Source organism: Carassius auratus, chromosome 27 (assembly GCF_003368295.1).
Source record: "Carassius auratus strain Wakin chromosome 27, ASM336829v1, whole genome shotgun sequence".
Classification (NCBI taxonomy): Eukaryota; Metazoa; Chordata; class Actinopteri; order Cypriniformes; family Cyprinidae; genus Carassius; species Carassius auratus.
Genome location: NC_039269.1, coordinates 23,309,747 through 23,323,108, shown reverse-complemented (window position 1 = coordinate 23,323,108; position 13,362 = coordinate 23,309,747). Strand labels below are relative to the sequence as shown.

The 13,362-nt window shown below is 43.8% G+C and overlaps 1 protein-coding gene across 1 annotated transcript in view; it reads right to left on the bottom strand.

The window, feature by feature from the left end:
- tmtopsa (teleost multiple tissue opsin a) overlaps nucleotides 1-10,213 on the bottom strand; it is a 41,035-nt gene extending 30,822 nt beyond the window's left edge. Inside the window, exon 1 of the mRNA XM_026206765.1 lies at nucleotides 9,994-10,213. Coding sequence (XP_026062550.1) covers nucleotides 9,994-10,206 — 213 coding nt within the window. The 5' untranslated portion in view covers nucleotides 10,207-10,213. The remainder of the gene's footprint in view (nucleotides 1-9,993) is intronic.
- Nucleotides 10,214-13,362: the final 3,149 nt, after the last annotated feature.

Sequence of the window (13,362 nt, the reverse complement as noted above, 5' to 3'; positions counted from 1 at the left end):
CAGCAGGTTTAACAAACGAAAAACGAGCTTTAGCTTTTGACTTCAGCACTGGACAGCTCCCTTTCCAATGACCTTTCCCTTGGCAATAACGGCAAATTTGCTCTGCATCAGATGTTACACTTGAGAGATCCTGATTTACTAGTAGAGGATTAACGTTTGGAGTTTTATTACGAAAAGAAAATGCGTCTCTTTGTCCCCTTACTGAACACACGCGTTCGCCAGAATGAGCTTTATGTGTTAGTTCGTATTCATCCACCAACACCGCAGCATCAGCCTCGTTTGATGCCTGCTTTTCAGCAATATATATCGCAACACGCTCTGGCAATGTGTTCTTAAATTGCTCTAAGATTATTAAGTCTGTCATGTTATCAATTGATTGAACATTAGAGGCGACGCACCAGCGTTGGTATTGTAACCGCAAATCTCTCGCAAACTCCACATTGGTTTGATCGAAATATCTTCGCATTTCTCTGAATCACTGCCGATAGGCTTCTGGAATTAATTCAAATGATCTTAAAACTGACGCCTTTATGATTTCATAGTCTTTCGCATCATCCACACTGAGAGCGGAGAACGCTCTCTGTGCTTTCCCCGTAAGAGTACACTGCAACATAAGAGCGCAATGTATATCAGGCCAACCCTGCACGTCTGCCACCCTTTCAAATAACAGAAAAAAAGTGTCGACATCCTTCTCATTAAATGAGGGAAGAAGCCGTAAACTAGTGGAGATATCGAACTTTGAATCCCCTAAACCAGACATTCTCCCTTGTCTTATTAAATCCAAACATTCAGCTTCAAGTTCAAGCTTTTGTTCGTTTCGCACGTTTATTTTGTTCGTTTTGACGCAAACTGTCCATATGCATTTGATGTTCTAACTTATGATTTTCTAATTGTAAGAGTAATAATTCTTTTTGCAAAGGTTAATTTTTCAGCATGACCTGAAGTCGGAGAAACTATTTCATCATCATCATCTTTAGATGCATCGGCAGACGCTATCAGTAAACCCTTGGCGCACAAGGCTTCATTCACTATACTTTTGATCTCTTTTTTTATATCGCTTACTTGAAAGCTCTATTTTATAATGATCAGCAAGTTCTATTAATTGTTCTTTTGTCAATGCATTTAACAAAACCTTCGAAGGTCCCAGACACGCACAAGGCACAATATAACGTTTAGGTTTAGCCTACTGTCCGACCGCACAGCTTTTTCCTCTGTTCACATTACTTGCAATTGCCCAAAACGCTCTCAAATAGTAACAAAAGAGGCAGGAGAAAGTTCGGCAAACAAATATCTAAGGATTTATTTGTTAACTCAAAAGTGTACATAACCAAAAATCAAATTAAAGCAACAATTCAAACACGAAGCAACACCGCTCTCTCCCGCTCTCTCCCTCTTCAACGCGCCACAACCAAGCCCTCTTTATGCCATCACCTGGGACACGCCTCACGCGCCAGCACACCCCATCAATTAAGCACAGGAACTGAACTAAGATAACAACAAAACACGGAAATACAGAACAGGAGAAATACAGAAAATCGCTGGATGTAACAAAAAGATATAAAAGTTTGCACTGAATTGTGCTCAGATAGTAAAGCTGGTCCAGAACCGCATTCAGGAATGGAAGCCATCTCCTTGCAAGATTCAGGACCTGGAACATTCTCAGGGTAGGAATTTAGAGACACTGGTCAGGGATTAGAACCAGCTCTCAACTCAGATCCAGAGCTAAAACAAGCTGTTGGATCTTTCACTCTCTGGAATGGGTTTAGGGACAGCAACCTTGGGATGGATTCCTGGACTGGGGTAGGCATGGTACCAGATACAGGAACTGGAAAGCACCCCTGGCCAAACTCTGTGAAGAGCACCGGATCCAGGCTGCGCTCAGGAAGAGGAGCAGGGAACACTACAGTGTGCTCTAGACAAGCGGACACTGGGAGGCATCTTGGAGGAGAATATACTGGATTAGAGCAGGATCCTGGCAGAGCTCTGAGGCGAGTGTGGGCACAAGACTGAGCTTGCACTGGACTCTGACCAGGGGCTGGAGCCCGCACTGGACTCTGGCCAGGAACCAATACCCTCAGAGGCCCTATCTAGGCCAAACTTGAGTCTTTAATACTTCATCATTCCAGGGCACAAGGTAAGAGATTCAGATAAACACCTCAGAATACTCCTTGATAGGGTGGCCATCTTACAGGAGTAGAACATCTCAGCAGGACTAAACAAAATGGAGCCCATCCTGCTGTGTTGTTGGTTGAAGGTCTGCTCTTCTGTCAGCAAACACAACATGTCACAGGTCACAGGGATAAGTCATTTTAACAGCAGGTTAACTGAAGATAGAGACAGGTGCAGACAAGACATCTAGGTAAGTATTTATATAACTGAAATTGATAGGGAGCTTAACTGGGTCTCTTTCAGGAGGATTGCCAGAAGCAGAGGATGGGTGGTGTGCTGGAGAACCAGGAGCAGATTGCTGGAGTACTCTAAGGTGAGTAAACAGAGAGTTGCATCAGGTAAGCTGTGCAAAGCAACTGCAAGACCAGACAATGAGAGTGTGTAGTGAGCTTGTTCTTATGAGTAGCTTGATTTGGCAGCGACAGGTCAGGAGGATCCACTGATAGATTCCAGGTGTGAGTGATTGACAAGGGTGTGCAGGTGAGTGGCAAGAGGGATGCAGGGAAATGTAGTGAAGAGACTGCTCAACTGGTGACTGAAAAGGGTATGTAAGAGAGTACTGTTCGATTTGGTGTTATACATACAGTATGTTATCATATTCATAATCTCATGTTTACTAGGTTTGGGGGGGGGTGTTTGGGGTTAAATATTGTCCTCAAAAACAATTTCACATGTCCTCCAAAATGACCCAACACCTAATCAATGTATATGTGAACTTCTCATGAAAAAATTGTTGAACAAACTACTTCTCACTTCTGTCAGTAGGTTCACAGCATAGCAGGGTCAGAAAACTCTCAGATTTAAACAAAAATGTATGTATGTAATGGCACTCTAATATCTAATAGACAATATGATATTAATTCTAATATCTAATATCTTAAGATATATTGAGTGTTATGTTGGGTTTGGACTGCTTTAAATATATATGTGATTAGATTAGATTAGATTAGAGTAGATTAGATTAGATTAGATTCAACTTTATTGTCAATATGCAGAGTACAAGTACAGAGCTAATGAAATGAAGTTATCATCTAACCAGAAGTGCAAGAATATAGTGTTTTATATACATATAAGTGCAGAGTAAGTGAAGCTATGATTTACAGAATGTACAGTGGAGTTGCTATTTGCAATATTAAGCAGAGTATGTACAGAAAATAGATAGGAATGCAATGTGGGATTTTATGTACATCAACAGCAGCAATATAAGAACAGTAGTAAAAAATACTGTTGGTTGAGTCTACAGTAGTATTGTTAAACAATGTGTTCTATGCAAAATATCAGTAGTGCATTAACATTTTTATATAAATAGTTGACTGTGCTTTGTACAGTAACAACATTAGACAGTTTACAGTGCAATAGCTTAAACAATCTACAGTCTATGCAAAATATGAGTAGTGCAAATACATGTTTGTAAAGAACTGTGACCAGTGCAGTAAGAGAGCAGGTGCAGGTTAGATTAGGGTTGTGGAGTTGTGGAGGGTTGTGGAGGGTCACGGCCTGGGGAAAGTAGCTCTTCCTGAGTCTACTAGTGCTAGAGCATAGGTTCCTGTAACGCCTGCAGGATGGAAAGAGGATAAAAAGTCCATGTTAAGGATGAGAGGCATCCTTGATGATGTTCCTGTCCTTGCCAAGGCAGCACTTGTGATAAATGTTCTCAGTGGTGGTTAACTGGGTGCCTGTGATCCTTTGAGCAGTTTTCACTACCCGCTGGAATGCTTGAGGGCAGATGTGGAGCAATTGCTGTACCATACTGAGATGCAGTTTATGAGTATGCTCTCAATGGTACAATGGTAGAATTCCACAAGGATCCTGGGACTTAGGTGAACTTTCTTAAGGCTCTGTAACAAGTAAAGGCGCTGTTGTGCCTTTTTGACCAGGGTGGAGGTGTTAAAGGACCAGGTGAGGTCATCAGAGATGTGGATGCCAATGAATTTGAAACTCAAAACACCCTCCATAACAGCTCCATTGATGTAGATGGATGTGTGTGATGACTGGGGTCTGTTTGTCAGAATATTTAGAATTCAGTTGCGGGGGATTACAGGGTTGAATGCAGAACTCAAATCAATGAACAGCATTCTCGCATGTGTATTTTGACTGTCCAGGTGTGTGAGGGCAAAGTGAGGTTACGTGAAAGCTAATGTACTTGGCAGTGTTGGTCTTTACCTGAAAGAGCTATGCTTGTTGTATTCTGCTGGCTGAGACCTTTTTTTTAACAATGCAAGAAGACTGTTCTGTATAATACCTACCAGTTCCTACATTCAAGTAAAGTAAACTTTATGGCCTGTATTTTTTATAGCATGTGTTGTAAAATATTGTATGTAGTTTGAGAGTAGGCACTGAGGTGCAGCCTATTTCATCAATATCCACTCTTCAATTTTTGACCTCGCCACTGACTGGAAATCTAAATCTAAAATCTTGTGATGCAGCCTAAAATGAAAGGTGCTGTATGTAGGATTGACAATGAGTGGTTGAACTAGGAATTGCAGTCCAAATTCAAAATATAGGAGATGATTTCTTTCACCTGGACCCTTCTCCTCAGACTTGACGCACATGCAGGTTATTCTCAAAGAAGAATAACTATAATCAAACCGTGTTGAATAAAAAATATAAAAAAATAACGATTGGTCATAAAAAAATATTTTTCAGTAAGTAGTCCTCAGTGTCACGCTGCCAGTCTCTGTTTTCCTGGGTGTTCCCTAGTGAGCTCACTTCCCTTTAGGCACTTCACCATAGGCACTTTAATTCCTCTAGTCTGGTTCTGTCTTCACAGTAATTGCACTCCAATTAAATTGCACAGGTGTTGACAATCCTCTGTCATTAGTTTCCCTATATAGAGCTGTCTTTCTCTGTTGTCATTATGGAGTCCTTACCCTATGTGTCTCATGCTCTCGTTCGCCGAGACTTCCTCTACCTTCTCGTTCTTCCGAGTTCCCCGTTTCATCCGGTTCCCTCTTTTGGTTTTGTTTGTCTCTCATGACTGTTTATTTTGTATTTACCCTTCTGTTTAAATAAAACCCTTACCTGCATTTGGATCCTACCCTCTCTTTGTGTTTCTCCTAAACCCTACCGTGACAGAAGGACTCCATCAAACAAGGATCCAGCGGTATGTCTGCTGCCATGTCTTCATCAGCCAGCAAGCGAAATGGTTTTGAGGGCTCTCGCCTAGTGGTGTTCCGGGGGACCAGGGGAGGTCGCTCCGGAGCAAGCGGTCGAGAGGAGGTCCGGCAGCGATCGCCACTGTGGCCTCCCATCGAACCGGGATTCGGATGGGGGCTGCCATTTCCCCAGGATGTCCCGAGAGGAGAGGGGAGATGCAGATCGGCTGAGCCAGCGCCGTGGTACCAGATGGCCGCCAGTCCTGTGCAGCGGCACCAAATGGCCGCCAGCTCAGCGCCACAGCACAAGATGGCCGCCAGCTCAGCGCCACAGCACAAGATGGCTGCCAGCTCAGCCCCACAGCACAAGATGGCCGCCACCCCAACCCCACAGCACAGGATGGCCGCCAGCCCAGCCCCACAACCCAAGATGGCCGCCAGCCCAGCCCCACAGCCCAAGATGGCCGCCAGCCTAGCGCCACAGCCCAAGATGGCCGCCAGCCCAGCACCACAGCACAAGATGGCCGACTCAACGCCACCGACTCTCCATCGTAGAGGGCGGAGGAGGAGACAGGCAGCTACTGTTCCTCAGGACCCGGAGAACGTTCCCGATGCGGTGCCCGCTGCTGTTCCGGAGGCCGAGGCGGTGCCCAAGGCCGTTCCCGATGCGGTGCTCGCTGCTGTTCCGGAGGCCGAGGCGGTGCCCGATGCTGTTCCGGAGGCCGAGGCGGTGCCCGATGCTGTTCCGGAGGCCGAGGCGGTGCCCGTTGCTGTTCCGGAGGCCGAGGCGGTGGCCGAGGCCGTTCCCGAGGCAGTGCCCTATGCTGTTCCGGAGGCCGAGGCGGTGCCTGAGGCCGTTCCCGAGGCGGTGCCCGATGCTGTTCCGGAGGCCGAGGCGGTGCCCGTTGCTGTTCCGGAGGCCGAGGCGGTGCCCGCTGCTGTTCCGGAGGCCGAGGTGGTGCCCGAGGCCGTTCCCGATGCGGTGCCCGCTGCTGTTCCGGAGGCCGAGGCGGTGCACGAGGCCGTTCCCGAGGCGGTGCCCGATGCTGTTCCGGAGGCCGAGGCAGTGGCCGAGGCCGTTCCCGATGCGGTGCCCGCTGCTGTTCCGGAGGACGAGGCGGGGCCCGAGGCCATTCCCGATGCAGTGCCCGCTGCTGTTCCGGAGGTCGAGGCAGTGCCCTTTGCTGTTCCGGAGGTCAAGGCGGTGCCCGATGCTGTCCCAGAGCCCGAGGCGGTGCCCGCTGCTGTTCCGGAGGCGGTGGCCGAGGCCGTTCCCGATGCGGTGCCCGCTGCTGTTCCGGAGGCGGTGGCCGAGGCCGTTCCCGATGCGGTGCCCGCTGCTGTTCCGGAGGCCGAGGCGGTGGCCGAGGCCGTTCCCGATGCGGTGCCCGCTGCTGTTCCGGAGGTCGAGGCGGTGGCCGAGGCCGTTCCCGATGCGGTGCCCGCTGCCGTCCAGGAGGACGTTCCCGAGCGGGCCGCTGCCGTCCAGGAGGACGTTCCCGAGCGGGCCGCTGCCGTCCAGGAGGACGTTCCCGAGGCTGAGGCGGTGCCAGAGGCCATTCCCGAGGCGGTGCCCGATGCTGTTCCGGAGGACGAGGCGGGGCCCGAGGCCGTTCCCGAGGCGGTGCCCGATGCTGTTCCGGAGGCCGAGGCGGTTCCCGCTGCTGTTCCGGAGGCCGAGGTGGTGCCCGAGGGCGTTCCCGATGCGGTGCCCAATGCTGTTACGGAGGCCGAGGCGGTGGTCACTGCTGTTCCGGAGGACGAGGCGGGGCCCGAGGCCGCTTCCGAGGAGATGCTCGATGCTGTTCCGGAGGCCGAGGCGATGCCCACTGCGGTTCCAGAGGCCGAGGCGGTGCCCAAGGCCGTTCCAGAGGTCGAGGCGGTGTTCGTGGACCCTCCAGAGTCAGGGTTAGTCACCGTCGAACTTCAAGAGACAAGGCTAGTCACCGGTGATCTTCGTCCTCCCATCGGGCTGACCACAAAGATGTGGTGGTCTTCCGCTCCGCCCTGGGGCACTCAGGCTTCGACCGCGAGGACGTGGTGGGCTTCCGCTCCGCCCTGGGCGGATTTCTGCCTTCATCTCATGGGTGTGATGGCCCTCTGTTTCGCCCGGGTGGGCATCACTTAATGTCTTCCTTGTACCCATGTTTTGGTGTTTGTTTTCATTCATTTTTCCTGTTTTTTTTTCCTCCTTTGGACCTGGCCCTCCGTCCCTCCCCTTTATCCTCCGCCGGTCCACCACCCTCCTGGACTCCTTGTTTTGTGTTGCACCTTTCCTGCCTCTACCTTTCCATTTCTCCTGGTTGCTCCTGTCCCTGTTTTCTGTCCCTCCGTCCCTCCCCCTGGTCCGCCGCCGCTCCACCTCCCTCCTGCCTCTTTTTCTGTTGGGGTTTTCCTGGGTTTAGGTGGAGCATCTGTTAGCTGCTCCGTAGGGGAGGGGGTAATGTCACGCTGCCAGTCTCTGTTTTCCTGGGTGTTCCCTAGTGAGCTCACTTCCCTTTAGGCACTTCACCATAGGCACTTTAATTCCTCTAGTCTGGTTCTGTCTTCACAGTAATTGCACTCCAATTAAATTGCACAGGTGTTGACAATCCTCTGTCATTAGTTTCCCTATATAGAGCTGTCTTTCTCTGTTGTCATTATGGAGTCCTTACCCTATGTGTCTCATGCTCTCGTTCGCCTGGACTTCCTCTACCTTCTCGTTCTTCCGAGTTCCCCGTTTCATCCGGTTCCCTCTTTTGGTTTTGTTTGTCTCTCATGACTGTTTATTTTGTATTTACCCTTCTGTTTAAATAAAACCCTTACCTGCATTTGGATCCTACCCTCTCTTTGTGTTTCTCCTAAACCCTACCGTGACACTCAGATGGAAGAAATTATGTTGTGGAGATAGCTGCTGAATGAACTGAATGTATATGATAGTTGGAAATTACATACTGCATGTAATCAGTTAATCAGTTAATCAGAATTGTAATAGCTACACAAGTGACTTGATGGAAGAAATCTTTCAAAGCAGGCTGATTTTCACAGTGTGGATGTACTAGCATTGTAGCTACATGGAATGTGAAACTTTATGTTGTGTTCTTTGGTTTGTACATAGCACTAGACAAGACAAATGACAAGCTCCATGAATCAAACCAGACTCTGGTGCTTATAGTGAAACATATTTGGAATTTTGAGGAAGCTAAGCATCTAACTGATGTGGTTTTCAAACTGCAGAGTTGACAGCCCAGTTATGACCTTTGCATGGCATTCCATTTTTCTCCAGTGAGACCTGCTTTCCTGCATCAAGGCAACACATCGGTACACTCTGCAAGAGGAAAAATAAACAGATTTGCCCTAAAAACCATCTCTTAGAGCCAAACAGAGTCAAATTGTTTTGAGATAGGGGATTGTTAACACAGTCTACCTTTTCCTCAGTTGCCAGAAGCTTGATTTGTCTGTATAAGTATTAGGTCCCTAATCACATGTGGAGGGGACAGGATTCTATTTACCCTCTTCATCAGTGCCACATTGCACAGCTGACATTTTGACGGATGGTGCAACAAGAACAATGAATTGGATTGTTTCACATGAGAGTACACCAGTAAACCATTCGCATCACTTTTATCAAACTGACAATGTAGATTGATTGGACCACAACATCTCTGGCACCCACTTTCTGGAGACTCGGAACGTAACTGAATGGGCTCAGCACACTCAGCTTTGAAGGAGCTACTTTCTGTTCATGTGGGAAAGCAAAAATCTGGAAAATCTGTCAGTTTTGAGCAGGCCCACATGGAATATGTACACACACACACACACACACACACACACAAACAGCTGATTCAACCAGAGCCAGCATTTTTATCTTTATCTCTATTGTTAAGTGCTACATATGGTTAATTATGCATAATTCATATTTGAATTGAGATTTTTCTTAAATAAGTGGCAAATGAGATGCTGAATTGTAAGTTGATTTTAAAAAGCAGAATTAAAATGGAAGTTAATTTAAATAAATAAATAAGGGTGCATTTTATTTGGTAAGACTGTATAGGGTCCACAGTTCCAGGGGGCTCACAACTATGCTGGAGATCATATGTGTCCCCCATATGCAACAGGAATCAGCCATGTAAGCTATAATATGACATAAGACATTATGATAATTCCAGGACCTTGATGTAATTTGTCAAAAATCAAAAATCATTTGTAACACAGGCTGTCCAATTATCAAAACATTCCATTCAAATCTAAACAGAACTCTTGCACTTGCAGAATTATTGCTTCAAATCACTATTTTTTATTATGAAATAACATAAAGGGCATAGCATCATTTTGAGCAGCTGTTTTAACTGGTAAATCATTGGCATGAAATAAATAAACAGTCATCTAATTATAGGCTCATTTTAGGTTTTATGATCTTAGGTTACAATGTTTTTTTTTTTTTTTTTTTTTTTTTGTATCTAGAGAAGAAAAACTACATCAAGGTTCTTAAATTAGTGTCTAATGGACCTGTAAAAACTGTTATGCACTATTTGCAAGTGCATAATGTTCACCGATGCTAATTAATATAACTTGAAATGTACTGTCTTAGTAGTCAATGTTGAAACTGAACATTGAACAGATGACATTTTGAGTGAAAAAACATGATTAGATAAAAAATAAATACAGTGTACTTCCAATTTATGAACTATGCACTATAGACAAGATTTATGCCAAACCTTGGGAGGACTTCACCGTTCTTTATGCTCACCTGTTTATTCATGAAGATGTAGATGACGGGATTGATGACCGTGCTGGACTTCGCTAAGATGGAGGGCACTATGCTAGCCTCCACAGTCACCAGTCCTGGGGCTCCAAAAGTGGCCAGCAGAGCCATGATCCCATAAGGCAGCCAGCAGAGGAGATAGAAGATCACCATGGTGATCACCATGAGAAGAACCCGGTGTTCTCTTTTGCGGCTCATTGGGGTGTTCACACCACTGACCTTCATAGTCAAGGAATAGATGGAGATGTATCATCAGTAACACCGTTAAATAATATTTGTAAAACAGATCTAAAATTATCCAGAAAATTATCCAGAGCATAACAGTATATTATACTGGCTAGTAGTATTAGTGAATATCAAAAACAGCATGCATTTTTTAATCATCAAAATCTTGAACAGCAAACATTGTGACTGAAAAGCATAATTAGACATGATGGCCGTAGCCAGCTATGAGGTCACTGAGGTCCGGACCTCTGTAATTTTTTCATGTTTGAAAATAAAATGTGTTCTCTGATTGACTAATTTGCTGCTATAGACTCCTCATATGAATGTCTGCATGTATAATTAACAATGTTAAGCGTTTGTGGTTTGAAAATTATCGCTGCAAGACGCTTCCAAAGTGAATGAGTCTTCAGAGTGTTGTGAGTGAGAGCGCAAGACACAGCCCCAGATCCAGCTATTATAAGCATTTTTTAACTTGTTTTTCCACTAAATGTAACACTTTAGAAATAAAGTAGGAGGTGCGGTCAGCGATAACTTCATGGTCAGCAATAACTTTATCTTATCTAATTTCCCAAAATATTTGAAATCATTTCAGTTTATTTTATTTATTCTATCAAAGGGGGTTATTATAGAAACCCCCTGGACCTCACTAATTTTCAAAGGCTATGGTCATGGACATGGTCAAGTGGTTAGGAGTTGGATGGTAAGATGTATGGTAATAGATGGCCCATTAGCATTACTCTGTATAGAACACTGCTAACTAAAAAATCTTCCTTTTTACTCAGTTGGCCCAGGGGGATCAATAAAGTGTTAATCAAGAGCAATTCAGTATCCTCTCATGAACTGCTCAACAACAGTAGATTGAATGCTAAAGGCTCAGGGACTTTCAGGGCTATTCATGCACCAAAGGTACCACGAATAATTTTACTTTTCATCCAGGCAATTAATTCCGTAAAGCCTGGTCTATCTATCTATCTATCTATCTATCTATCTATCTATCTATCTATCTATCTATCTATCTATCTATCTATCTATCTATCTATCTATCTATCTATCTATCTATGCGCACACACAAATAACGCAAATATTACTTTTTTTTAATGTGAATATTTAATTTTATCAAATTAAAATACGCCGTTTTTTTATAAAGATAGCACCTATTTTAAAAAATGTCTTAAGTGTCTTTTTGTAGTTGTTGATGTTAGCTCCAGGCTGCATCAGCTGTTTCCGTCTGACATTAGCTTTACCACAGCCAGTCCTTTGGTAATGTGGTTAAACATGAGATCTAAATTGTTTTGGACGGGTAATCTTTAATCTTCTTAATTATTTGTTCAAGAGCAGTTTCTTGGGCGGTGGGTAAGGCAAGTTAGAAGAATTTGTGGTGAAGTAAATGTTACATAAAAAAAAAAGTAATTTCAACATTAAATAATTTAGTTAAGGCAAAAATTAAAAATAAAATAAAAATTCTATGATAGTACTCAATTTAAGATGCTGTTAAGATAAAGTTGGGACTCATAAGTATATTTTACTTGGAACAGTTTGTTATGTTTACAAGGATTCTTTAAGTAAATATCAAAGTTATGATCCCATATTTCCCATTATGCACTGGGGCATGAATAATTAAAAGTTTTGGTCATACTTTATTTTAGGGTCCAATGCTCACTATTAACTAACCATTAACTATGACTCTTGCCTCAATTAACCCCTTATTTGCTGATTATTAATAGTTTATAAGGTAGTTGTTCAATTTAGGGCAGTGGTTTTCAACCTTGCAGGTGGGCTGCAAATTATAATATTGTTAACATATATAAAAATGTCATAACATAATAACATCATTTCATATATATAATTAAATAACAAAAAAAATAATAATATTAAACTGTAACTTTGCTTCCACTATTCGAGCTGGCTGATTGGTTTAAGAATAAACCACCAGTTTATATTTTTGCTGCATATGCGACAGAACAACAAATTCAAACATGAATAAATGGCTGTCAACATGTTTCCTCCTGACTGCTTGCTCTGCTAACTGTCTATCCACTGCCGAGCTCTACCTGGATCTGGTTTTCCCGTTTTGCTGAGCGGTGCCGCCCGAGTTATTTTCTGTTCATTGCCAGTTCATTCTAGGGCTGTGCGATTAATAGAAATAGTCATAAAATCACAATTTGACCGTGCGCAATTTATAAATTGCTTTACAGCACGATTTTCCACGGCCCTGACCTCCCGCAGTACTATGCTATCAGAACTATATATATTTTGCCATAAGTCTATAAATTTTGTTACACCTTTACTATAGTGATTATTTTGACTTATGTCTGTTCTAGAGACATTACAACTTTTTGAAGAAAAAATTTCAAAGATATCGCAAGTGTTTTTTTTTTTTTTTTTTTTTCATATCGCACAGCCCTAGGTCATTCAATAAATACAATTAACAATCTAGCTTCTGAATACTAAGTTATTAACCCAACAATAGCGGGGTCAGTTAATTTTTTTTTTATGCAGTGGGCCGCGCAAACATATGTGTTTGGTTGTGTGGGCAGCGAGCTGAAAAAGGTTGGGAACCACTGGTTTAGGGTATTGGGTAGGATTATGGATGTCATGCATTATATGTACTTTATGAGCACCCCTAAACAGCCAATATGTTAATAATAGACATGCTAACAAGCAAGTAGTTATTAGTGTGAATTGGACCCTATACTAAAGTGTTACCAAAGTTTTAAAATTTTCAAATGTTTTCGAGTTGTATTTACACAGTTTGTTGCTTTTGATGTTAGGTATAGTAACATACTTTTTTTGTGACATCTGGAGTTTATTTTCTACTCAAAATGACCCATTCATACTCAAACACCGTTCACTGATTGTTACCGTCATTGTGTATGGTGTACCATGTATGGAGGTCTCTGAGAAATGGAGACTACCGAGTTACATTACTGGCACTTATTAGGGAGAGCAAAAATCTATCTCTTGGATCAGAAAAATAAAGTTAGTGTTGAAAATATTGGGTTTGCTTTATTTTGTCTGAATATTACTGAAATATACTATATGAGATTAAAGGGTTAGTTCACCAAAATATAAAAATTATGTCATTAATGACTCGCCCTCGTGTCGTTCCGACCTCCGTACATCTTCGGA